At 38.4% G+C, this 27,639-nt stretch overlaps 1 protein-coding gene across 3 annotated transcripts; it reads left to right on the top strand.

Moving 5' to 3' along the window:
- The first annotated feature begins 2 nt into the window (after nucleotides 1-2).
- TEX11 (testis expressed 11) lies at nucleotides 3-27,639 on the top strand. 3 transcript variants are annotated; one of them, XM_071442587.1, is made up of 29 exons: nucleotides 3-200; nucleotides 291-478; nucleotides 2,914-2,998; nucleotides 4,218-4,297; nucleotides 4,843-4,923; nucleotides 5,006-5,125; nucleotides 6,055-6,135; nucleotides 8,353-8,438; nucleotides 9,760-9,817; nucleotides 10,588-10,683; nucleotides 12,123-12,204; nucleotides 13,879-13,957; nucleotides 14,640-14,791; nucleotides 15,504-15,589; nucleotides 16,496-16,633; nucleotides 16,923-17,025; nucleotides 18,079-18,203; nucleotides 18,960-19,045; nucleotides 19,175-19,228; nucleotides 19,681-19,721; nucleotides 20,313-20,399; nucleotides 21,477-21,547; nucleotides 22,099-22,215; nucleotides 23,026-23,098; nucleotides 23,467-23,616; nucleotides 24,594-24,702; nucleotides 25,604-25,724; nucleotides 26,083-26,247; nucleotides 27,311-27,639. In XM_071442587.1, the coding sequence occupies exons 1-29, from the start codon at nucleotides 170-172 to the stop codon at nucleotides 27,380-27,382; spliced, it is 2,817 nt and encodes a 938-aa protein (XP_071298688.1). In that variant the 5' UTR covers nucleotides 3-169; the 3' UTR covers nucleotides 27,383-27,639. The 3 variants fall into 3 exon arrangements, 2 of the variants coding, with proteins under 2 accessions (XP_071298688.1, XP_071298689.1); XR_011681582.1 differs by lacking the exons at nucleotides 24,594-24,702; nucleotides 27,311-27,639 and having other exon boundaries at nucleotides 26,083-26,220; XM_071442588.1 differs by lacking the exons at nucleotides 24,594-24,702; nucleotides 27,311-27,639 and having other exon boundaries at nucleotides 25,604-26,225.

Genomic DNA, 27,639 nt, shown 5'->3' with positions numbered 1-27,639 from the left:
CGCCGCTCCGTCGCCCCGCGCGATTGGCCACATTGGCTGTCACTCGGGGCGGAAGGCGGGACGAAACAGCCAGACAGCCAATCGGCGGCGCGAGGGCCCGCCGGCAGCGCTGGGTCGGGGCGCGCAGGCGCAGTGCGCGGGCCCCCTGACGGAGCTCCCCTGAGGGGCCATGGCGGGGCCGCGGGCGGCGGCCGTGGAAGGTGCCGCGGGCTCTCCCTTCTCGATAAGTGCCGTCACTGGCGGCTGATGTTGGGCTGAGTGTCACGCACCGATGTCCTCCTGTCTTTCAGCGCTGGTGCGGGAGCTGCTGAGGGAAGAGGCGCCGTCCCGTATCGCCGCCCTCACGGAGGAGCTGTTCCAGGCGGCGGAGAGCATCTCTGAAGAGGACGGGAAGGTGGCGGAGGGAGAGCCCCCCGCTCCCAGCCCGTCTGACGAAACGGGGGGTGCATGTGCTTCACACCCCACAGCCCTGGCCCAGGTTGGTGCTGCAGCTCCGTAAACACCAGCGGCTGCTGCTTCCCACCCGTGGCGGGGAAGCTAAAAGTGTAGCACTACTCAAATGTAAAGAAGAGTTCACTTCTTCCTCATTTGCCCCAATAGCGTGAAAGTCCGAAATAAAGTGGGAAATGTTATTTTTAAAAGTCAATGTAAAATGATGTTGAATGTAAAAGTGTGTGTGTCATTGACTCTACATTGACCCTGCATTGACCAAGCTGAATCAGTTTGTGTTCTCAATGTGTTCTCCATGAAACCCACCTGGATGCTGTGTCCAGGTCTGGGGCCACCAACTTCAGAAGGTTGTGGACCTGCTGGAGAGAGCCATGAAGGTGATTGAAAGGTTGGAGCACCTGAGCTGGGAAAGACAGATAGGGTTCAGCCAGAAGAGAAGGCTCTAGGGAGACCTTACAGCACCTTCAATGCCTAAAGGGGTTCCAAGAGAGCTGGAGAAGGACTTTGGGCAAGGGCTTGAAGTGACAGGAAAAGTGGAAATGGCTTTACATTGAAAGAAGGTTGACTTAGATTAGATATTAGTAAGATACTGAGAGGGTGTTGAGGCCCTGGCATGAGTTATCCAGAGAAGCTGTGACTGCTCCATCCCTGGAAGTGTCCAAGGCCAGGCTGGACAGGGCTTGGAACAGCCTGGTCTGGTGAAAGATGTCCCTGCCTGTGGCAGGGGGTTGGAACTGGGTGGTCTTTAAGTGTGGTTGTGTTCACAGGGGTTCTTGGATAAGGGAAGAGATGAGAATGTTGACTCTATGTTCAGAAGGTTTGATTTATTATTTTATGATATATATATATATTACATTATACTAAAAAGAAAAAGAAGGACAGGTTTTCTCAGAAGCTTGCTAAGCTAAGAATAGAAAAGAAAAGAATGATAACAAAGGCAGCTCTCTCGGACTCTGTCCGAGATAGCTCGGTCCTTGATTGGCCATTAATTATACACATCTAAGATGGGCCAGTCACAGGTGGACCTGTTGCATTCTACAGCAGCAGACAACCATTGTTTACATTCTGTCTCTGAGGCCTCTTAGCTTCTCAGAAGGAAAAATCTTAAAGAAAGGATTTTTAGTGAAAAGATGTCTGTGACACTTTAAGGTCACTTCCAACCCAAACCATTCTATGATAATAATGGGAAAAATTACTGGTTACTGATGATGGTAAGGTATTTATTATTTCAAATTACTAGTAGTATCTAGTTGTAATTTTAAGTAAAAATGCAAGCAGAGAGCACTGATGAATTAAGAGTTTGGTACTGGATCACAGGAGAGGTCCTTCTCACCCTGTGGATTCCCATAGTGACAGCAGATAACCCAAGGAAGAAGAAAACAAGCAGGCATGTAATTTTAACTGCCTGGTAAACAATATTCCAGTACACAATATTATGTTGGAGGTACTCATTTTCAGTCATTGTAAAAGTTTATCAAGTGGTTGTTCATAATGTTTGGTTTATTTCTCCTAGAGGAGTACTTAGAAAGAAGTAAACATCTACTTTAAAAGTCCTTTTTCAAAGAGAAAACTGGTAATACATGAATCTGAAATAAGGAAAAAGATCAGCTGAGATATTGTCCAACTTCTTTCTCTAAAATTATATTTTCAAGAGACATTTAATAAGTAGCAATTATCAGCTAAGGAACACTGATTTTGGAAATCCTATATTTGCAACAAGGAGCGCGATAAGTTAGCAAGTGTTGTAACAGAAAGTGCCAATAGTACAGTGTGTAAAGAAATACAAGAGCACAAAAGTGGTATCCTTCAGTTTTTCTGAAGCAGTTGGGCTAAATTATTTTTGAAGAAAGGAGAAATCATAAATTTGTAATCTAACCACTTCAATAAGAGGGGCTATGAACTCTCTCCTAGACAGGCAAATACGTATTCATAGGCAAGATCTGTCATGAAAACTAGAATAAAGTGATGGAAAATCAGCCCCTCAGGGTGGGTTGCTAAAGCAGCTTATTGCCTTTATGTAGTGCTGTATCTTTTAAACAAGAGTATATAGTCAGTAACCTTTGTTCTTTGTTTGCTAATATCTAAAGTTTCCCAGTGTAGGTATTTAAAGTAATTAAGCTACTTAGTGGTCTTTTTGATGTGCAAAAGAGGTGAAGCCTTACTACAGATAGTTCTCAAATGTGATAAGATTCTTAGAGTTCTTTTCCAAAGTTCAGATTTTAGGTGAAGAAATGCTACATCCATTCAGCTTGCCTGTTTTCAGGTCACTGTCCAACAGGTCCCTGTGGGATCCTGTGATAGTTTTCTGGAAAACTCACACCTTTGGTGTGAAAGGGAGTTGTGTAAACATGTGGAGAAACCATTCCTGTGAAACACGTGAAAGATGCTTCTTTTTCCAGTAGTAAATTTCAATGGGATCCACATCCAGGGCAAAATTAAACTGAGTGGAATTCTCCTCTTCAGGTTGAAGAGAGTGCAGTCAGCTTGTGGAACTGGACAGTGACCAAACACACGGGTGCTGTTATCAGTGATGAGCAAAGAGCCAAATGTACGTATGTTCTGTACCTCCCTAAGGGTGTTATGTGTGCTGCAGTGTGGAAACTAAACACTCTCTGCTGGCAGGATATACCTTGAAAGTAAAATGCACTTTAAAATGCATTCTACAGTGCATAAACAGTGCTGGAGATTTGTTTGAGTCTTTGCAGACATGGGCTAGAAAGAGAAAAATGTACTAGTTGGCTTGTATAAACAGGTTAAGAAGAAGCATCCTGATGTAATAGTTATCTTCTTGTGACACAGAATCAGTGTAGGCATTCTTATCACTCCCCTTTCCATACCAGCAAAGAGGTGATGTGACCAAAGGAAGCTATAATTTGCCTTCTGATGCTGTGGTTCAAATCCAAAAATGTATGGAAAAAACATAGATGTAAATCTTAGATTGTTGGTCACTTAATTTTATATCAAGTGAGATTGTTTTTTTAATGTAACTATCTCATCCATGTTTGCATAGAGAAACATTCTAGGTCCTCTTTTCACTGACCTACTTTAGCCAGGTGCACAGCTGGGGGGTTCTCTTGGGCCAGGAGCAAGGCTGGGAGAAAGCAGAAATGAGCTCTTGGTGTTTTCCCTCAGCGTGTTCTTTGTGTGGTTCTGTGGGATTGCAGAGTCAGGCCTACATTCTTGTCTTGAGGGATTATAATCAAAATGATGTATAATCTGCATCATATAAATTACACCAGGTAAAGGGAAAAGGGTAAGTTGTCACAAAGTAGAGCGTGATGTTGTCAGATCACAGCTGAAGGGCCAGGGAGAGGCTCTTTTAAATATATTAAGTAGTGTCTTTTCCATCCCTGATGTCTAAGGAAGGTCTGAAAATATTTTTGCTTTTTACTTTGAAACTGTAGAGATTATTAAACTTCATTTCCTTAGTTTGCTGAAGGCTATTTTGAGGCTTCAAGAAATGTTACTGTAAGCACCTGCAATGTAATTAAATCTTTGAATACCATGTATTTAACTTAAACTCTCTCTAAATTGTTTAATAGATATTTTAATGAGAATATATATTTTTTTCTTACTGTCTGAAAAGCAATTTTAAACATCTTGGCTAAAATTCAGATTTCTTTGACTCCTGAAGCTTTCACATTTTCCTGTCTTGTGATTTAAAATGTCAGATAGTCTTTCAGATATGGCAGGGCTTGACTTTCTGAAAAAAAAAAAAGAAGAAGTAGAGAGAAGGAAACTTGAATGGCTGCACTGTTTTCTTGCAGTGCGGTTTGTTGCCTGCAGACTGATTTGCCTTTGTGAGGGCAGCGATCCTCCGGAGGGAACTATTCGAAGACAGATTTTGGTAAGGCTAATTGTGGGTGTGTAATGAAATACAGTTGATCCCCCAGGGAAGTCTTCAAATCTTATTACATTTGCTTTGGAAAGGGAGTGAAGTATCCGTCTAGTTCTGGAAGGGTAACTGGTGTTTTGGCAGGAGCATTGCTGACTCTCTCTTCTCATTGCTTAAAGATAAGATTGATGATCCCATTTTTTCCCTTTTAAAAAAACAAAGTACATGTTGAAGTGAGACCTGTATCTTACAGGGGTACCTTGCTGAGCCATTGGAGCTAGGAGTGTCTGGGCAGTGTGGTTAGCATCACATCTTCTCAAGGGTAAAATAGTTATGAGCAGGACATGTATTTATTTATCTTATAATATTGTCTAGTAGGCCACCATAAGTCTTATGCTGTATCTGAGTGTTCATTCAGAAGTGAGAGTTGCTGGTTAGATATTACAGAGCTGAAATACCCTTGTCCTGTGTTAGATATGTGCTACAACGAGATGAGATCTTACTTTACCTTTCTTGAAAATGACTGCATTTTCACAAAAGACCATTTCCTCCTTCAGATGTCTATGAAAACTGGGAAAGGATGGATAGATATTGGAAAAGCTGCTCTTGCAGATGGATTTCTAGAGAATGCCATGAATGTAAGTTCTTTGCCACTTTTGATTTCTTGCATACACCCCTGTTTGTAAGTTCCACGGGTGATGCCTGCACTTTGTTTTGCAGAGTATAGAAAAGCTGTATGCCAAGCTACGGAAGGGGAGCGAGGGTGAAGCAGATATTCAAGGGCACAGAGCTGATGTGGAGAAGAGCCTTTTCAAAGTACTCTCTTACCAAGCTGAATCAGTATGTGTTCTCAGTTTTCCTTCTAAGTCACTCTATACCTTGTAGAGGTATAGAGGGAAACTCTGACCCAGTTATTAGATACCTGAATGCTTGGCATTGAGGACTTGCTGAGGGATAGCTTTCCTTCACTTAGATACAAGATAGCAGATCTCATGATTGCATTCAGTGTTGCAATCATTTAATGATTTTTAATTTCCCTCATTTATCGCAGTCATTCTTGCAGTGGTGTTTATCTCTTCTAGTTCAGATTTGTTGCTTTATGATTTGGCTATCATGGCTGTTTATAAAATAAACAGCTGCCTCTATGAATCATACATGGGTCAGTTCCAACAGTGTCCTGTTCTTGACTGGAGAACAAGGCAAATAACTGTAGTTTAAAAGACATAATTTAGAAATTCTAAGTTTTGAGAGGAATTGTTTTTCCTTCAGAAGTGCCTGAGAACTCTATCAATCCTACAGAGCATTACAGACACAGAAGTGCAAATACAGAGAATGTAGTTCCTGCATTTGTTGGTCACACCACTGACCTCAGTATCTAGAATGGAAGTGCTATCTCCAAAATTCTCAGGAGCTACCCTAAACAGGACAAAGCAATGGCCCATATTTTAATTTGATCATGGAAACAAAAGGGGAGGTGGTATAAATTTTGCTGAGCTCTTGTATCATCTTAACATGTGAATGATTTTGTCCCATGTCTCTGGCCTTTGCATACTACCTAAGGACTGCAGTGATTTTCTGGATCTCTTGATCATCTGGCAATATGGAAAAATAGAATTATTATAGCACTGTAAGGACAGATACCTAATCCTAAACCTAGCTTTTCTGCATGTGAAAAGCCCAAGTCCTATTTTAAAGAATGAGGTTTTTAGTGAATTTTAAAGAGCAGTTGCACACTAACAGTTTGTTGGCATGCTGTGCTGCTTTCTCAGGCTGTTGCTCAAGGGGATTTTCAGAAAGCGGTGATGTGCGTGCAGCGCTGCAAAGATATGTTGATGAAATTGCCAAAAGAAGTAAGTGAAATCTTCCCTTCTTTATCATTGCAAACTTTGAGAACCTACTTTCCTCTCTGTATGTTAAAGCATGACATATGCCATAGAAAATTTTGAAAAGTACTCTGAACTGAAGATCTCTTCTGCGATTGGTTGCCTCTTTCAGATTTTGTTGCTAAAAATTTTGTGTGGAAACAGTAGAGTTTTTTCAGAGTTCATTTTTTTATTGCTTCTCTTAGATTAAAATTTTAAATAGAATAATAAACTCTTTCCTGAACAATGAGAAGACAAATCAGCAAGCAAGGCAAAAAGATTTCTAAATTGAATGAATATACCACCTACTCTCTACAGAACCAGCTGCATTTTACATCTTGATCTTGTATATTGCATCTTGTACCCACGTGAACATTTGTCTGGGGACAGATGGGACAAGAGAAGAGCTGAGTTACAAAGTCACTGATATGCAAGTCTATCACTACCATCAGTACTAATCTTCATCTTCAGGAAACTGTAGAGCTATGAATGGTTTTTGTAGTAGTTTTTGTAGTTCTTGTCTCACAGAGAAAACAAACTATCATATGCAGATTAGTTTTTTGTTTGCAAAGATAAAAGTCTATTATAGTTATATCAGAATAAACTTCCTGACATTTATTTTCATTTGTTTACATGTTTTCCCAATATTTAAGAAACATTTTGTTCCTGTTTCTCTGGCACAGATAATAGAATTCAAAGGAGCAGATGCAAATTCTTAAAGAAAAATACGGGAAATATTGTTGGAGCTTATTTGTGTTTTTAACCAATTAAACTCCAACTGATTTTACATTGCTTTTTGTCATCTTCAGGCTATGTTCAAGTGTATCTGAGTGACTAAGTTGCAGGGGTCTAGCTTTGATTTGAATTATAAGAGCAGAACTTCTTACTGTTGAAAATGTTCACTGGGATCTTTCCCCTCCTGTTTTTAATTTAATTCTAAATTAATTTAATTCTTTCTGCTTGAACTCCTTCATTAAATAATATTAAACTTCTTGTGATGAAAGCTCTTCACAAAGCAGGAGCACTGATGCAGACAAGGTAAAAGTTCTGGTCATGAGAGAGTGATACAATTGACTTCTGATTTAAAAAGTGGTATGTAAAAAATGAGGAAAATGGAAAGAGCTAGTGATTGCTGAGTGAATCCAAATCTTTTGCACTGCTGGGTAGCTCTCAATCCTAAACTCTTCCAGGCTCTCATTACACCAGAGAGTCCTTGGAGAGTAACACAGGGAGATTATTGTGTTGTGTGGTACCAGAGATCAGCTGGGGAGGATTGTGATCCTTGATAGTCTCTGAACCAATGCTCAGAACAGGAAACTTTCTCTCCTGGAAAGAAAACATTCACAAATGAACCTGTGAAAAATAAGGTTTCACATCTGAGAGTGATCTCTTTTGTCTTTATGCATATACCTACTCTGTGCTTTTGCTTCTGGATTGCAAAAAAAAAAAAAAAAATTGAAACAAGATGTTGTCCTACCCTTCTCATTTTTGTCTGAGAATTTGAAATCTGCAGTCCCTTGCAAAAAGCATCATTTATATTTGGGAAAAAAAGATACTGCAGAGGCAAAATGGATGTAAATATTGGCAGCCTGCTGGCATATAAAATGACTTTTTGTCTCTTCTTTGGATGACATATGACAGCTGCAAATAATTTCAAAGAAATGACAAGTTGTTATGAACAGATGTTGTCAGGGCTGACTGATAAAGCTCTGAATAACCAAGCATTTAAAAGCAGTTTTCTTTTACATCTTGTAATCCTTTTTTAACTCCAAAGAGAAATGCTGGGAAGAAGCCTGCCATGAAACAGGTAGAGTCCTCTTTACTTAATTATGTAAAATATTTTTGTTATTAAAAAAAAAAAGGGTTATAGTACTACAGTTTTGGCTCTCAAATTTCATTTTTTATTGTTTAATTTCCACAGTTCCAGTGCTTTCAATGTGATTTATTGAGGAACTCTGTGTTCCTCATGTGTTTCAAAAATCCTGCTGTTTTGTGTGTCCTGGTCTGGTTAATGATACTTCACTTTGCCATGCAATTAATGATTCCATTTTAGTCATCTTCAGCATCCCCTTGCAAAAGGCCAGAAGTGATAGCAGTGGAAATATCTTGAAAGTAAAATGCACTTTAAAGAACCTGAGACTGGAGTGCCATAGATGTAGTGATGTTTTACAAGAACATTATAGAAGCAGGAGTCTTTTATTCCAGACCTGTTACCTGTCAATCCTCTGTTACAATTTTGGAGTGGAAACCTATGAATGGAAGAGGTATGAACAGAGCTCCTTCTGGCTCAGGTAATGTGCAAAGATCAAATAAACAAACCCTTGATTCTGAGATGTAAAAATGTGTGTGAAGGAGAGAGGAGAGCAAGGGAAAGTAGAAGTCTCAGTAAAATGTGAGAATACAAGATTTTAGCTGAACCAAATTATCTGAGCAGATATTTTGTCATGGTTGTACACTATTGCCTAAAATCTCTATTTGTTTTCCCACATGGATTTTCATGCCATTAGAATGAAAGTCATCTTCCAGTGGTTCTTGCCAATTCTCTCCCTAGCCCTTCCTCCAAAGGGATTAATTTTCTGAAGAGTCCTTGACTGATGAAAGGCACAAACATCAAGGTGCAAAAGGAATGGGTTGAGATGGTTTGGGTAGGATCCAAATAACTACTGTGGTATTACTAAGGATGAGGAAATGTAGGCTATGAAGAAGAGCATCCTCATGCCATGGTAACAGCCTCACTGCAGAAAATTTGTGTTAATGTCTTCTTGTTCTTTTAAATAGAAGAAAATGGAGGGCAACAGATCAAATTCCAAATTATTATGGTTGTATCTGTTGTCAAAGAGGATTTGTAGAAATGCTCAGAATTAGTTACATCTGGTGCTTTGGAGATTATTTTATATTTTATTCTTTTGGAAAATTAAATACCGAATCCTGATGACAAAATTTGAGGAGGAAATAAAGCTTTGCACAGTGCAAATAATAATCCGGAGAAAGAGTGTGGCTCCATCTAGTGGGTTAAGATCTCCCTGGTTTGAGAATATATTAGATTAGAAAACAGGAGTCCAGTTACTGTTTTTCTTTCTAACAGTTCGTCATTCACAGCATTTGCAATCAAATCTGGTTTTGTGTAATTATCACTGTGTTTTCTCCTGGGTGGTTCTTTGTTCTGCCATTTAACTTCTAGAAGAAGAATGGGGATCACGAGTTACAGGTTCTGTCTTTGCTGTTGGTGTGCTGTGGTCTGGAGACCAGTCATGAATAGATTTTGTGTATTGCCATATTGTATTCCAGGTGAGAATGGAAACACTTGCTTCTTCAAAATCTCTGTGGTTAAAATTGATAAAATCTACCAAAATGTTTGAATAGAAGATGTTACAGAATGTGCTGCAACAGGTTGAAGAAAGTGATTGAGTACAATTTTTAATGTAAGGGTAGAAGGAACCCAGAATTTTCTATTCTCTGGTAAAAGCGGCTACTGAGATTATTTTGTGTGGTTTATGTGATTTTTAACTGCTTAGGAAGTGGGAAAGGACAGGAATTTTGAACATATCAGAAGATTGACTGAAATTATCTCTGTCATCCTGTTTAATTCTAAATTCCATTTATCCTTGATAGCCAGAGTTATGACATTGGGAAGATGGACATGAAATATTCTATTGGCAAAGAAATGCAGGTAAGAAATAGAGAAATTTCTATTTACAAATAGGAGCATTTTGTTAAACTGACTCCAGTGTATTATCTGCCTTTTCTGTGCAAACCTGCCCAGTGATGTCTTGGTCTCCTTTTTAGTAGTCTGCTGTGAAGTTTGGCAGAGTTTAAAGTTCAATTGTTACAAGCATCAGTCACTGATGAGTGCCATTAAATCACATTTGATTCTGCTATTTCACAGAAATCAAAGTGTAGAAAGAGGCTGAAGTAGATCCTGAAAGGGCATCTCTTTGTCCATTCCTCTTCTCTTTCAATACCTCATCAGTTGAGCTGTGTCATTTGTGATGGATGTTTCTCTGTCTCATTCAGAAGTCAGTTTATTCTTTTACTTCCGACTGCGGATATGAAGATTTTAATTTCTTCCTCTTTATGTAAATAATTTATGTATTTGAAGTCCATTGTCATGTAGGTCTTTGTCCTGCTTTTTTATTTGTTTATTTTCCTCTGTGAAACGTGTACCTCCTGCTATTTCAATTTCTTCTTTAATTCTTTTTTTTCCAGTTATCTGATTTTCCTTGCAACCCTTTGGTTTTTCTCTGAATTCTAGTTGATTCATGTCCTATGTGTACTGCATTGCTTCAAGACTGGATATATTTGAGATGTGAGAAATCACCTCATATGTCTGATACCAGACAGGGTTTTTTGCCTCAAAGAGCTTTTATTTTTCCTGGCCTTAGAATTTAAGTGATTTATGTTCATATGTATGTTTGTATGTGGCTATTTTTTTGTTCCCAGGCTAAAGTGCTGCGACTGTTAGCCACGACCTGTTTTGAGTGGGATTGCAGCCTGTACCTGGACAAGGCATTGAAAGCCATAAACTTGGCAAATCAGGTACTAATTTTTGCTGTATTTAAAGATTGCAATAAATGAAACTCAAGCATTTATTGACATGGTAATATGGACCACATTAATCCCTGGTGTGTAATCCTTGACAACAGATTGAGATGTGTTTGCTTTATGTTTCCATGCTCTTATGGATATTTTGGTGTTCCCAGCTTTTATTTTTTTTTGTAGATAAATACTTTTTTTGCATGTAGAAGTAGAGCTGCCCTCCTGCTTCCTGTGTGTTAGTAGTAAGGTCCTTTGATGATGGTGTGACTAAAATTTCTCAGATGTGTGAGTTGACACAGACAGGCAGCTGGGACAGCCACAAACCCACAGCTAAAGCACAGAGAGTAAAATGATTTCCGTTACCTCATTGTCTGGGGGATCCCCAAAGCAACACCCAGGCAGAGGCATGCAAGCAGATCTGAAAAATGAGGTGTATAAACACCAGCTACCCTGAAGGAAGTTCATACATCTCTGAGCAGCCATTACAGCAAGGTCTCTTGATCCTTTACAAATTCTGTTTCCCATAGAGACTTGAATTAATTTTGTGCTTCTGTCTATTCAGGTCAGTATGGATTAAATGAAATCTGAAAAATTCCTATTTGTCTTTGGTTGATCATTAAAAATAATTAATTTTCTGTTTTGTACAAACCAAGTTGTAAGTATGAAATTTTGCTTTAAATGGAAGCTGAAATTCAATTTCTGCATGCTGCCTGAATTTACAGGCAGATCATAGTGCATATGCTCATGAGATCAGGATAAAAGGCAGTGTATTTAGTTATGCAAATAATGTGCTACTACAGTATCTAAGCCTTTTGTCCTATTCTACTGTTTACTTTTGCAAAGCCTTTTGAGGCAGAAAGTGTTTTTATCATAATTTTTGATAATGTAAATTTTGATATTGTGTGAGGGTATGGAAAACCAGAAGAAAATGTTGATTCTAGAACCTGAAAAATGCACTATTTTAGTGAGGGCTTTAGTAAACAGTCTTCATTATTTCCAATTGCTCCCACTGTTGTTGACTCCTGAATTTCTTCTTTTTATAAACTACTTTGAATCTACTCATATTAATTCTAGATTAATCCAGCCAATTCACACACAGGAAAGCTGGAAATGTTTCTATCATTCAGTAATATTCAGCTTCTATTTAAAGGTATCAAAAATAAGCCACAACAAACTGAGAATTTTGCATCTTTTGCTTTCGTTATCCTTGTGGTCTTTTGGTGGTGTAAGAATAAATAATAAAGATGCACATTGCATTTAGAAGAAATTATGGCATAAGTTGCCTACCACTTGCTTCAGTCATTAAAATGGAAGTGAAAATTTCAGTGGGGAGTATGTGATTCCTTAATATTTGTCTGTATTATGAATGTGCTGTACTCTCACAGGATCTGTGTTCTATGAGGAGCTGTCCAAGTAATGTATTGTTTTTCATTGTGCAGGAGAATTTGCACCCAGCAGGGTTTTTTTTGAAAGTTAAAATTCTTCTTAAAAGTGGAGCATCAGATGAAGATATCAAGTCAGGTATCACAGCTCTCCCTAGGTTTCATATTACTTCATATCCAAGGAGACTGCATGTGTCATACATAGAAAAAAAATGTTGTGGTTTTGGCAGAATCTTTATTAGCTAAATGTCCTTTTGGTTATGAAGTATGAGACATAGTACTCAGTGTTCACAGAGGAGGTATCCAGATGCTAATTTCAATAGCCTTGCTGCAAATAGGGGTGGGGGGAGGAACTCTGAAGGCTGTTAAAAGGAAGAGAGTGAAAATGTAGCAATGTAAAGCTACAGTTTATTTAGACATATGCATAAGATTATGCAGAAGGGGGAAGGTGCATTGACTTACACAGTCAGCACAGAAGAAAGGCTGGTGAAGCATTGCTGTTCTCTGGGTGGGATTTTGCAGATTTTGACCAAGAGACATCATGTACTGAGCAGTGTGTTATAAACCTCTATTACAAGAGTTTGTTTAAGTCAAGTAAACTCTTTTCTCCTTATTTCTCACATTTATCACTTGAGCAGAACTGATTCTGCTATAAAATGAGAGGATAAGAAAGTTTTTGGAGAGACTTTAATATAGAAAGGATAATTAATGTGTCAGAGAAATTTATTTTCATAAATAATGAAATCTTAAGGAAGAGAGGCTTTGTACATTTCAGGTTGGAAAGCATCAGATCTGTAATGAATAATCTGAGAAATGAGGAATTTTTTTGCAGAGAGCTGAGGGCTTTGAATGCTGTCAGACTAGCAGAAATGGTAACTCCACATTCCTCCTTGGGGCTTTCAGCCAGATTTCAAGTAGCCAGTCATTTGAATCTTACAGTTTCAAATAAACATACAGTAGCTGACTTGTGTTCTTCAGTTTGAATTGTGAAACCATAGAGTTGCCTATCACAACACACTTGGCTATTGTTTAGTAACACTAAGCCTCCAGTCAGTTTTTCAAGCACATTTATTGAGTGGATGTCTCTTTTCTTGTATGGCTGGCAAAAAAGTGTGTTCTCTGTCTTTTGAGTGAAGATTCCTGCTCAATTTTAGGCATTTCACTAAAATCTTGTGTTGCACACTTGCATCAGCTGCCTTCAAATGCTTCTTTTAACAACTGTTCCATGTCCTTGTGTATTCCTTCTCTGATCTCATCCAAGCTACAAATGTATCTGTTTTGTTCTTAACCATTCAGCACAGAGTAACAGTTTTAAAACTTTATCTGAGTGGTGTAAAGCTGATACCTGCTTATCAGCACCAGTCAGTCCAACAGCTGATGCTCAAGGCATTATGCTGAAGTAGTTCCCAGTGCCATATGATACCACACCCAGCCTGAGTACTAACCTCAGTGTTAGGTTGTTCCTGCTGGATAAGGATGAGACATTTTGATAAAAGGCAGCTGGAGGCAAAAAATAAATAATTATTCTACAAAAGTTTACGCTGCTCCTGTTTAGAGAGACAGAGGGCTGGAATTCCAGGGCTATCAGCCTGTCACCTTTCTGTAGTGCTGCATTAACTGTACAGTGAAAGGAAAGTCAAAACACAATAGGTATTATTCTTCCATATGTTGTACATCTGTTATAGGGTTGCTGGGTTTTTTTTTTTCAGTTTTGTTTCTGTCTTTCAAAGAAGGTGTAAGAGATAAGTGATAAATTGAGCAATTAAGTGTCTAAGTTGATTACATAATCTCAAGTGCTTTGTGTTCTGTCTAGCTCTTGCAGAATTCACACACTTTGACATGTCTTTGGACTTCTGTTTGAATACTGCCAAACTGCTGCTGGAGCATGGAAGGTATGAAAGCATCTCTAAGTGGGGTAAACACAATGTTTGGAGGTTTTGGGTGTTTCTTTATAAGCAAAGAACATCTATTACACAATGATGCATTATTTCAAGTAAAAGCTCATGGGGGTAAGGTGAAAGGTTTTGAGAGGGAGCCTGTCTTCTATAGCAAGGAGATAATGATTATGGTAGCAACAGAACAGAGTGTGAAATAAGTGTAATGGCAATTTGCAGTGCTGTAGACTTACTTTGGAATGATTAAGATTCATTATGTAGTTTTATTATATGTCTGGAATCATCAGACTGACATTTTTTTTTCTAACCAACCATCAGAATGACTTTGGAGCCCTAGAACCATTCTTAGGAAAAAAAAGTAGAAGGATAACAAGTTTCTGCAAAATAAATTGAGGCACAAATTTTTACCCTGTTAAGTGCTCCATCATGATTATGTATGTATATGCTTGTATCTTGGTGCAAATGTGAAGAATAAACTCTTCTGAATACAGTGGAAGAAGCCTGTGGTAAGAGGAAGCTGCCACTGAATAGATGAACTGTAACAAATTCATACCTTGATTCATTCTGTCGGTGTGATTGAATGACAAACATGCTGTATGGTGTGAATATGTTAATCTCTAGAATGGAAAATTAACAGCTCTTCTGGTGCAGCCTCTTAAAAATGCATCTCTGTGAATAGGGAATCAGTTGGTTTTGATTTTCTGAAATCTGTTCCTGAACGATTTGAATCTTCACCTGACCTTGGAAAAATTACCCTGCTCCACATCGAGTTCCTGCTGCAGAATAAGAGGGAGCTGCTCGCTAAGCAAAAGATTGAAGAAGTTATTATAGGTCTGTACCCATCTTTTGCTGCTGTTTACTGAAAGCTGGATGTAGTTGGCTAAAGTCTTGCATTCTAATTTTCACTTTTTTTCCTTATTCTTGTTTTTCTTTCTCTGTGTCTGTTTTCCATTATGTTTCTTTTACTTGGCAACTTTCAACTTCCATATTGAACAACAGTCACGATCAAGTTTAAGGTTAAATTCCTTTGCTTGAGCAATTCCTCCTTCTTAGTGTAGTCTGTGTGTGACTGATACATGTGGATTAGAAACATTAACCAGTGTAATGTTAATACTTTGTCCATCCAGCCCAATTTATTTTTGTTTGTCAATGTAAGACAGGTTGCATATCCTTGTTAGAGCAGCTGGATAACAGTTTATTTTTCAGGTCTGTTGCACTGGTAGCACTGTAGTATTTTTGACTACAGATCTGCTGTAAAACAAATCCTATTTCATGTTGCATCTAGCTAGGACCAAGAGCTACATTTACATTGTTCAAGCATGAAAATATTTTTCTCTTACCCACTGAGTATTTTGAGTTTTGTTTGGTTGATTCATTGGTTTGGTTTTTTTTTATAAACAGGATATTAAACACTGGCTCCTAGCTGAAACTATTGCTGTGTCTCTGTTTTTTGTTGCAGGCTGTAGAATAGTTCTTAGATGCCTCTCAGTGTGCTTGTTCTTGTAAAGTTCTTGTAAAGTGATGATTTGCAGTATCTTTTCAGGTCATTATACTGGCAAACAGCTGTTGCCTGAAGCCTTGAATCAGCTGCACATCATCTTGTGGGACAGAGCTGCCAAACATTATGAGGTTTGGGACCAAATAGTAGTGTTCTTATTTATATCAGTGAAAATGAAATTCGTTTTCTGACCTCTTTGATATGTCTATTTTTGGTTAGAGTGCAAACTGTTACTAAGAGCCTTGTTCCAGCTGGCACTAGTTTTATTTTCATCCATCTGGGTGCTGTTTTCAGTTACAAAATCAAGTTTCAGGTAGCCTTATCTTAAGGTTTGTGCATGGGAACAGTTAATGCAAGAATTCCTGCTCCAGCTGGCTCCTATATGGCTCTGGGGCCTGAAGGGATTTGTCCAAGAGTAGTCAAAGAACTGGCTGGTGTCATTGTGAGGCTTCTCAATGATTTTTGAATAATCTTGGGAATCTGGAGAGGTCCCAGTTGGCTGCAAGCTGGCAAAAGTTATCCCAATTTTCAAGAAGGGCAAGAAGGACAACCCTGGAAACTACAGGCCTGTCAGTCTCACTTCAGTGCCTGGTAAAATTATGGAGATTATTCTGGGAGTTATTGGAAGACACCTGAAGGACAATGCAGTCATTGGTCACAGCCAGCACTAGTCCAGGAGGGGGAAGTCCTGCTTGTCAAACTTGATTTCCTTTTAGGACAAGGTCATCCACCTTGTTATCAGCTGAAGCCAGTTGATGTCATCTCTTTGGATTTCAGTAAAGCTTTGCATTCTGTCTGTCACAGTGTCTAGACAAATTAGAGGGCTGGGCACTCACCAGCTGTAGGAAATCTAACAAGGGAAAGTGCTGGATTCTGCACCTGGAACAACCTGGAGCTTGCACTAGGATATACCTGACTATCTAAATCTTTCATTGCTGTGACCTTTTTTTAAAGAAAAATTAGGAAGACATAGGCAGTTTAATCACCCAAATATGGCCATGTTTGTTTGGGTTTTATTTTATTTTTAAATTTTCTAGGAGAAAAGCTATTCTGAAGCCCTTCACTGGTACAATTATTCTGTCAGCTTCTATACACCTGGGCAGATAGATCAGAACTTGGCTAAGCTGCAGAGGAACATGGCTTCTTGCTATCTTCATCTGAAACAAATTGACAAGGTATATTTAATACATATGTATACATACTTATGTCTTTATTTGCATTGCTTTTATTTTTGAGGAATTGGCTTTTTCATTTCTGGTCAGCCTTTGGTGCTGTCTTCTGGTCTCATCACTTTTGTTTCAAGGGCAGATGTGGCCCTGTCAAACATCTTGAGTTATTCTACAAATATCAGCAATGTAACCAGTAATGTTTTGTGTATATTTGTATTTCTTTTCTCTATTGCAAATTATATACTAATTTCAAGGTGATGTTGTACTGATTTCCCTTAATCTCTTCTGTGAATAGGCTAAAGAGGCAGTTAAACAAGCAGAAAGGTGTGATCCAAACAGCATCTTTACTAAATTCAGTGTCTATAAGATTGCAGTGTTGGAGAACGATACTGATAAAGGTACAACCTGAAAGTTAAAGGGCCCACTACAAGGAGAAATACCAAATATATTAAAAAATACTAAACAGCTTTGGACTGTTCATCTTGAGAAAGACACAACAGAGGGTAGCTAGAGAAGGGTCCCTAAAGTCATTGAAAATGTCAGGCTGTAGATTTAAGCTGTGAAAGTGGGATTTGGTTTTGTTTAGCACACAATATGTAAGAGGCAGAGTCCATTGCTATATTTGATTTTGTTTGGATGGAGTCTCTGTCTAGGGAAGATAATCCTCCCATGGGCAGAAGCTGTAGTAGCATCCCAGGGTGAGAATCATTCTATACTTTTTAGTATGCATATACAGTATGAAACTTAAGGGAACCATTATTGCTGCTCTTAACTTCTCTGGACAGATGGAGCCTGAAGTTACCAAGAAATACATGAATTATTGAGATTACTTACAGAATGTTGTATCTCTGTAGCCTCTTTCTCCTTTATAATGAGTTCTGCTGTTTCATATTTTAATGAGGATCTTAGCTCAAGTAATGAAAATGGAGAAATACAGTCTATAGTTACTTAGAATACAGAGTAATGTGCAGAGCTTATTTTCCAATGAGTTCTCTGCCATTTAATTATTCTCTATACAAATTTTATTGACAGCATAATTTGCTCACATAATATAGAGTGGGAAACACAGCACAGTGTGAACATAAAAGCAGTGGCACCCTTAGCACAAGCCAAGATGTGGGAGCTTGGAATGATGCCCAGACAATGTATTAGAGAAAGTCTTCTGTCTTTGGTAACAAACAGTTACTTAGCAGAACAAAATTAAGGATGTGAGATGAGTATCATTTGTATGGCATCTTTGTTTCCTTAGATTAGTAACTTGAAAGCTTTTTGGCACCTCCCTAGGAGGAAATATGTATTTGAGGAGAGGTGCTGGTATGCTCAGGGTTTCTTGTCTTGGCTTTCCATTAAAAAAAAAAAAAAATTATAGCCTTTCATAAGTCATTAAAACAGAACTTTGCACCTTCCAATTGCTTCTATAAAAATGTTGGTTTTCCCTCTGTCTCTTTCAGCTATGGAAGCAGTTATTGAAATGGGGAAACTAGCAGAAAAGCCATCAGAATATGAAGACAAGCTGAGAGTGGATAAAAATACAGGCAGCAACCTCTTGAGTTTAGCTGCCCAAATTGCTTTAGAGGTAGAGCAGATAATGTTGTCTTTGCTTTATTGATATAAGTAGGACAGCTGTAACCTCTTTAACCTGGTCTAGATGTAATATTTCTCTGTATTTTGTGGATTTCTTAGGATTTCATGCTTCCACAACAAAGGTCTCACTCAAATGTGTTGTGTAATGCAAAGTAGAAATTATTTTCATGTAGAAGGAAGTGGTATCTTTTAAAATTTTGTCATAAAAATAAAGAATTCTGAGTTACAAATGTTGGCATCTGGATATAACATTGTGCATTTCTGTAAAATTCTCAACAAAACGTTTCATCTTCTTCTGCCTCTGGGATTTGATCTTTGATGTGAGAGGGGGAAGCTGTGTAAAAATACACATAAATCCATGATGAAAGTCCTTTGTCCCTCCTGTTTGCCTCTTGCTTGGTGGCCTGAGCACTGTCTGAACTGGCTGATTGCATTTCAGGCTATCAGGGCTTTGTTCCCAGCCCTGTGAGGCATGAAAGCCTCAGCAACCTGTACTAGTCCTGCTCTTGCCACAGGCTCTTTGTGCAGGGAATCATATGATCTCTCCTTAGAGCTTTCTCTGCACTCTCAGGCAATTCTGTGCACAGTCCTTTGTTCATTTTCCTGCTACTGGGCTGCACAGACTTGGAAAATGTGGTTGCTTTGGGGTTTGTTTTTGTTTGGGGTTTTGTTGCTGTTTTGGTTTGGGTATCTTTTGTGGTAACTGAGGTAGTGCAGTATATACAAAACATGTTTTAATTCTTTTCAGAATGACCAACAAATTGTGGCTATCAAAGCTTTGGAGTATTTGTCTGAACATTTACAAGACTGCCGACAATTATTTACATCCTTAAAGTAAGAATTCAATATACATACAAGGAAAAGCATAAGGAAGAAAAGTGGGATCCTTTCAGGAAAAGCAGGGCAAAGTACACCATTGAAAAAAAATCTTGTTTTTTCATTGTTTGTTTTTCTCATATTTAGATGTTTGGTCCGTCTGATGTTATCAAAAATCATGGCAGAAAATTCAGAGAAAAGGTGGGTCTCCTTGAAAAACCATTTTATTATGGTGGATATGTTGTTCAAATTCTGTAATATTTTCTTTCTGGGTGTTTTTTCTTGCAGAGTAATCAAGAGATTATTTTTTATGCTGGTAAAAGTCCACCCAGATGACTTTCTAGCTTGACCTAATGACATCACATAGGAACATATTTTCAACTTGTCTAAACTTTTCTTTAAATATTTGCTCTTTACCTACTTCTTTTATTAATGCATATGCCTGCCTGTCAGGCATTTTTAATGGAGGTTGTGAGCTAAGCAATCTCTGTAACTTTGACACTAGTGGGATATCTTTCCAAACTTTGGAGTGAGAAGAGTGGATCTATCCATAACTGGGAAAATATATTCCAACATAAATAATGTGTTCTGTTTTTATTTCTGTTGAAAAAAATTAATCAATTTTCTAAAACTGAATTTGTCCTCAATTCTAGAGATGAAGATATCAACTCCATACTGACTTACTTGAACTTGGGTATGTTTTTCTTTTTGCATTTTCTGGAGTTCTTCCATATGTGAACATTTTATTATATGATTAGATCTATACCAATGAAATATTTAGACTCCTTATTTCAATCCAGACTCTGAACTTCCCAGTGAAATCAATGAAAACTAGAGCTGGAGATTCAATAGAATTGTGAAGTTGGGTCTCAGTGCCACAGGTTTTGCTATCAAAAGCTTGCAGTCCTGCTGCAAGTAGAAGAGATTTAAGAGCAGAATTGAATCAATAAAAGGTTCCTAGAAGAAAGGCCTCAAAGTTGTAATTAAATTTAAACCCCCTTCTTGTGAAATTAAGTAAAACTCCTCTGCATTAGACTTCAGTGTCAGTAAACTTAGAAGAGCAGTACTTATTGGCATCTTCTCAAAAATGCTGTTTGAGGCACCTTCTGCTGTTTGTAATAGGGCTTTCTGAAGAATATTAGATTTAAGTTGTGAGAATAAGTCTTCATCAGGAATTACACAGGTGTTTTGGAAACCTCTGTTTTGTAGTGCAAGGATGAGACTTGGAAATGTTTTTATTCTGCTCCAAATGTGGTACTTTTGTATTGAATTATGTTTTCTGCAGCTCACAAGAAACTTGCTGAGTCTTTCACAGAAGAGAAATTTACAGGGGACATGAGGATCCTTGAAGCTCACTGGTTTAGAAAAGTTGGTAGGTGGCTCCCTCAAAATCTAGACTGAATCTCCTGTCTTTACTGGTCCTTTAAAGGACCTGGAGTTTGCCTTGAACTACAGACTGGGAAATCCTAACAGCAAATATTATCACAGATAAAGTGGTTTCTAGTGAGAAATGCAGCTGCCATGGGGCTGCCCTAAGCTTTATGCATGATGTTGTCTCTGGATCCTCACTTTGTAGTCTTTGTTACACTGCTCTGGTAAAGGATTAATGCATTTGCTGTCTATAAATAAAAATATAAGCATAGGGTAACAAGTTGAACCAATTTTTCAGATTCTTGCTTCTGTCAGAGCATACAGGAGAGCAAACAGTTGCAATCAGTATCAGAAGACACCTGAATTGCACACATCCTCACAGTGTAACTGTGCTCCAGTAAAGAGCAGCAAGGGAGGGGGAGAAGCAGCAGAGGTCAGATACAGTGACATGAGCATGAATGAATCAGGACCTTTCAAAGGCAGCATTCTCACTCACAGGATAAACAATTCAGAGACCACAAAAACCTGTCCTATAGAATAAATTAATGTGAAAGTTGCTGTAGAATCTAAACAATTAATTGGGTCAAGCTCTCATACATGAATAATTTGATTGCCTTTAGATGCTCATCCATTTATTACTCAGAATTGTGTGATTAATTGCCATGTACTTGACCTTGCTGGGGTAAAATGAAGAATGGTTCAAAACATTGTGGGTTTTTCTTCTTTTGCTTTTTCATTTGTCTTGGGAATACTGTAGAACACTTCCCCTCATATGCTGGCTTTGTTAACTAATATAAGAAAATGCTTTTCCCAGTTCATGCTTTTGTTGGCAGGGTGTGTGCTAGAATGGGTTCTTGGTTGTGGTGAAATTATCAAGGCAAAATGTGAAAGCATGAATTAGCTATTTTAACAAATCACTAGTAACAGTATTTCTTGCTGTTGTTAAATGAGCTATTGATGACATATTGGTTCAGAAATAGAATTGTAAGACCTGAACTGCTTTTTGCTAGAGATTACATGGGCACACATGTAGCAGTGCAGATTCTTATTCTAGTCTCTATTTTTGTGTCTTTGTTAGCTTGGAACTTAGCTGTACAGTTCAAGGACAGCCCTGAAAAGATGAGGGATTTTTTTGTGCTGTCTTTCAAGGTATTTACTCTTGCTAATAGTGTTTCTAATTGAGGAATATTTTAATCTGTCTAGTTCTTCTAGAAGTCACATCCATGGTTTGGGTGTCTCCATGGAGACATGCTTGTATGCTCTAAAGATGGAGCATTTTGTCACAAGGAGATTGACTTGTAATAGAAAATGTGTGCATTATTGTCATACTTCACATTCTGTTTCTTAAGAATGTAATAAGATTTCGATGAGAAGTTTCTAAAATAAATGGATTCTGATGTTTTTAAACTGCATCACTAATACAAACATGTTAAGTACTTGAGTCCTAATCTTTATGCAGGACTTCTACCAAACTGTCAGTTTCATATGTGCTTGTAGAGAGGGGACTCCAACTCTGCTTTACACTTTATATTTAAATAATCCTTTAGTGCAATTGTACCAGTAAAATTACAATATGAATATATACTACTCATGACTGATTCCTGCAAGTGTCATAGAGGAGGGTCAGCAATCATCTGTTCACAAGCAAATTGCTTTATATGGGTAAAATTCTCATTACCTTTTCCTATTTTTGGTGTCAGTTGTCCCAGTTTTGTCCCTCTGACAAAGCTGTTCTGATTGCTCAGAAGACATGCCTGCTAATGGCAGCTGCAGTTGATCTGGAGATGGGGAGACAGCAAGTAACACCTTCAGAACAGGTAGGGAAAGACCTCTTAACTATTTCTGCTATGAAATTTCTTCCAGTGTAGCATTTTTTTTTCCTTCTGATTTTGAAGTCCTAGTTTTTTCACTCAGAACAGTGAAAGCAAGGGACTATTTCATAGTTAGAATTGATGCACCTTTCCAGACATCTGTAAGTGTTGAATTTCTGTAAATTAGTTCAGTGTCTTTGAATGGGTTTGTATCAATAAAGGGTCATGGCAGTAACTTCTGAGGAGAATTTCAATTTACAAGATATATATTGTAAGAAGCCTGCTACTAAATTTGGGTTAGTGAGAAAGATAATTACTGCTATTGCTGAAAGTAGTTACCACTGTGGTTGTGATAAAACTCCTTTTTTTTAATGTGTACATCTTTTTGTGGGTGGGGGGAAGAGGGCATTGTGCCTACTGTGATAAGAAGATTAAGGAAAATACAGAGGTTGTGAAGGAAGTACAGAAGTCTGGTATAGATTGATTGTAGAAAATTCTGTGGAGGGCAATGCACAGCAATTCTGTTGTGGCATTTAGTGGTTTGTCAGTCTCAATAGCACTGTTTTATTCTTGAGAGATAAAACAGTTATGTCCCATAGGAGCATGGATGGTTCTTTCTGGGCCAATGCGAAGTGGCTTTGTCAGAGATGTGGAGGTCTTTGAAAAAGAGAAAAAACCCTCAAAACCCCAGTAAATGGTATAGGCAATTTACTTACTAGGCTAATTCTTAATTTATTTTATAGCTGGTTCTGACATAATTATTCCTTTTGCTTTTAAAACCATGACAAGAATAACTTATTTAATTTTGTAAAATAGACGGAGCTTTTTAGTCAGGCCCTTCAACATCTTCAGACATGCAAGGAGATATGGAAGGTGCTGAAATTAACAGGTAAGCCACAAAGTGTGTGTTCAGCACATGTAACTTAGTCCCAATGTTAGTGGAAAATACAGAGCATGTGGAGTTGCTGTCTCAGATGGAGGTTATTGGAGTAGATAGATGACAGTATGATAACAGCTGAGGTGTTAAGTGACTGTTAGCCTAGCCAGATGCATAGTTCACTTTTTCTGGTAGGATATTGGTAGAAAAATTCCATTACATATTCCTTGAATGGCAAATTCCACTTGCTCTGCTGTTAAGTCTGAGTGCCTTGATGGTTTTCCTGCCTGTTGGAAGCAAGAATTACCTTATAGCAAAAATTACCCTGTGGCTTAGATAAAATCCATCATTACATACAGGGAATCCTTTCTCTTTTGTAGGAGATTTTGCTACAGACCCAACAGACACATTGTTGCTGCTTTATGAATTTGAAGCAAGATCCAAACTGAATGATCCAACACTTCACAATCTTATGGAGTCAGTTTGGGAGCAGCCACAAATAGAGATCAAGACACTTGAAATCATTGCATGTAAGGACAAAGAAGCTTTAATTTCTCTTTCCTGTTCTTTTGAGGTGACCAGGATTATCATGTGTTGTAAAAATGGGTCTAACCATATATATTTTGTCCTGAAGCAAGGATGCTTAGGATCTCAGCAAGGTTAGGAGAGCTGTGTTTTGAAATGACAGATGACATGGATGATGAACCAGAAAGTTGTGATATCTTTCCATTTCTAGACCCTGAGACACTCATACAGCTTGTGAAAGGGTTTTTCAGATGAACTTTTACATGCTCCAAACTGGCAAAGGCCAGAGAATGGCCCTCACTGATTCATGCCGCAGTGCAGAAGTTTTGGGCTGTGGACTTTGGATAGATACTTTGAGTATATTTAAGCCACTAAGATAAAGTTAAGTTTCAACTCTAAAGTTTTTATAGTCAATTTGTAAATAGCACTTCTCTACACTGTGCCATATTTTCATTACAAAGTCCTAGTCACAAAAATGTGCTTGAGAATCTAGAGCAGGATCCAAGAAAGATGAGGAGCATTTAGAACTACCATGGCAAGTCTTTGGAGGTGTCCTGTAGGATTGCATAAACACCTTCTGTTCTCCTTGCCTTGGGGGAGAACACTCCAGTGCCTGGAGACACCATTCTCAAATCCTGCTCCTGCATAAGGTTTCCATCTGGATTTTTGTGTTCAAGGAGACAAACAAAACTCTTTAGACAGTGTCCCTCACCCGATTTTTTTGTATTACTGCTTTGGAGGTAAACACCAGAGAATTATGAAGCTTCCTGTGCTTCTGCCTTGTTGTCCTTATTGATGATGTGCTGAGTAAGAAAGAGGGAGAGAAGCACCAGCTGGTCACCAGCCCATTAAGCAGATCTCTTTCAGTTGTTTTTCACAAGGGATCTGGCAACATGCTGCAATTTATTTTAGTAACCTAAGAGATTGAAGTTGGCTTCAGTAATTTATCTTTTATTCTTCTCTATTTTCTTTTACTTTGAAGCATTAGCAATGGAGCCTCCAGCTCGGTATCCTGCACTGTGTAAGAAAGCTCTCAAGAGTGCACTAAACCTTCACAGAAAGCAGGCTGTCATTGATGCTGTGAAATTTAGGTTAGTGTTATCACATAGCTTTGCCATGAGCCTGTGACTGGAAATGCTGACTGGGTATAAAGCCTGCAATTTGAAAAAAAGTGGATTTTACTTTATATGCAAGGTTCCACTTCTTGCTGGCCAGCCAATGTAACTCTGAATGATGACTGCCTAACAGATGTTTCACCTGCAGTTTGTTTACTTGGCATATTTTCTGGCATAGTCTTGTTTCCAATAAATTCATCTATTGCGGAAGGAAAATGAAAATTGGATCCAGAAGTGGTATCTGATTGTTTCTTGTGAGGAAGGTGTTCATTTCAAATGTTACTCTGCTGAGTATTTCAAAGACAAAGAGGAGAAATTAAGGGTTGAGAAGAAAGCTATGAGTTGTAAGGTAGTGATGCCACATAGTACATATGTGATTTATTTAGCATATTTATGTGTTACTTATCCTTTCCAAGTTCCTTGAAGTAAGCACTTGGCACAGGCAACTGTTGATATTGCCTTTCTCACTTCACCCTCAGAAAGACAGAGCTGTTTTCAGAACCCTGTATTTGTTACTGGTTTTCTGAGGATGCTGCCTATGTAGCTCTTGCTGGGGAAGTTAGAAAAGGTACTTTGTTCTTGCTGTTATGTGTAGCACCCTAGGTAATACTGTGATTTTCCTTCTGTGTTACTGTAGAGACCAGCAATGAAAAGAATTAAGTATAATTGCTCTTGACTCTGTTTCTTCACGGTTTGTATGAATAAGATCTGATGGTACAAAAATGCATGTTTCTGCTACAAGAATATGAGTGTGTGAAGCCCCAAGGTAGACATGTCTGACAATCACAGAGACATAACTCAGTGTGCTCCTCATACTAAAAACTGTTTGTGCACATGGTATTTAATATTTCCTCTTTTTCTCTCTTTCAATCCTCAGCAAATGCTTACACAGTTTGATTAACATCTCTTTGCCAACTGGATTGACAGACTTGGATACCTGTGTGCTGCAGGAGGTGTGGGACTACTTTGAGGATGCTCTGAGTGTAGTCAGCAGCACAGTAAGTTGAACAGGAAACCAAGAGACTGGGACATGATCCTGAGCACGTTTGAAAGAAATTCTCATTAGACTGAGAATAATTAGTAAAATGAACATTACATAGTGTTGTTATATGTGGAGCTGCTAAGCCTTCTTCAGTGAAAGATACACTGAAGGTGTAGAAAAGTCTCTTGGATATTTAGGACTGCATTACAAATTTCCTTGGATTTTGTAAGGGCTTTTTCTCTCTTTGCTTAGGAGGAAAGAACCCAACTGTTTTCTTACTCTAAAATTAAACTCTAGCACACTCTTTGACTTGTCAGTTTTGAAGTGAAGATTCTATTTTCTGATGAGGTGCTGCTGCTTGTTTGCTACCTCAGGATGCTTACCCAGAGATGGAGATCCTTTGGTTGATGACAAGAGCCTGGAATACAGGAATATTTCAGTACACTGTTGGTAAATACAAGGAAGCTGAGCAGTGGTGTGGATTGGGAATGCGGTTCCTCAATCACTTAGGCTCTCTGAAGAAAACCTATGAAGGCCATGTGAGTGTGCACAGGGGGATTTGAGGATATGGGATTGGCTGGCTGGCCTGAATTTGAGATGTGGATCTGGGTGAAGAAACCACTGCTGATGATCTTTAGAGTTTCAGGAGAATCATGGTATCTAAATATTCTGGGGGAGCCTGGTGCTAAAAGATTTTTTCAAAGTGAGGCCAGAAAAGTTTTGATAGACAATAGAGAGAATAATGTAGCATTCTTTTACTGGAAGGATTATGGAAATGGGTGACTGGAAATAAATTCTGACTGTTTGTGGCCATGGGAGAGCCTTGTACCTTTGCCTGCTTTAACTGAAGTCAAGGTGCTGTACCAGTTTAGTTAAATCAGCTGATATATACTTTCAGGCTTGGTTTCTAGTGTAATCTCATGTTTTATAAATAGGGTTTAAAATGGTGTGAAGAAAATCACTAAAGCTCATCTCCTCAGGTGTAGCTTACCCACTTCCTATGAGGGAGAAATTTCCAGCCTAGCACCTACAAAGTGTAGGTGACACTTTGCAATGACACTTTTCTTACTCTGTCACAAATCAGCCTCTTCCTACACCTTTTGGCTGCTGCTCCTGTCTGGTTTGCAACCCAGTGCAGCCTGGCTGGTGTCACCATTCATTCTCTTGTGTGCAAGCTGAGCAATCAAGGGCTTGGCTGTAACTCTTACACCATTTAAAATGCATCAGTTTTAAAGCAATGAGAGCTGACAACAAGAATCTTCCCCATCCTCAACATCAGTTCCCAACATCTGTTATTTGGTGAATAGGTTTATGTGCTGGTATAAGACTCACATATAAACTATGCTTTATGACTGTAAATAAAACCACTTTTGTTAGGTTGCACTGATCTTTTTTTTTTTTTTCTAAACCACTGTATTTAAACCTGTGCCAAAAATCTTTACATCAATTTGAAATTTCAGGTCTAGAAGCTGGTGGTAGTCTCCCACCTCTTCCCTTAGCTCTGTTCTGTGTTAAATGATACATTTAGTTAAATTATACACTTGGTTAAATGATACATTTTTATCCATCCTTGTTGACAACTGTGGTGCTCATATTCTCCAGATGGTTGGCCTTTATAGTGAGGTTCTGGACAAGCTGGACAGAGCAAAAGGATTTATTCCAAATGAAGAATAATGACAGCCACAACTACAAAAAAAGGAAAGCAGTCTCTCTTGGAAGTGTTCTGCTGAATGAGAGGCTGTTAGCTCTGTGAAGGCACAGGGCCATGGGAGCAGTGGGAAAGAAACCAGGATCTCCTTCTTGTTGGCAAAGAAGTTATGTACTTTTTAGGAAGTGTTTATTCAATAAATGTAATTGTTTTCCTCTTGGGAATAATTTTCATTCTCTGGAGCTATTTAACAGTTAGAAATAAATATTTAAGTTTTACATGA

The sequence above is a fragment of the Agelaius tricolor genome, unplaced genomic scaffold (genome assembly GCF_023055355.1).
Source record: "Agelaius tricolor isolate 1412-34295 unplaced genomic scaffold, bAgeTri1.0.p SCAF_17, whole genome shotgun sequence".
Taxonomy (NCBI): Eukaryota; Metazoa; Chordata; class Aves; order Passeriformes; family Icteridae; genus Agelaius; species Agelaius tricolor.
The sequence above is the reverse complement of the archived record's forward strand: the minus strand, read 5'-3'. Positions and strand labels throughout refer to the sequence as shown.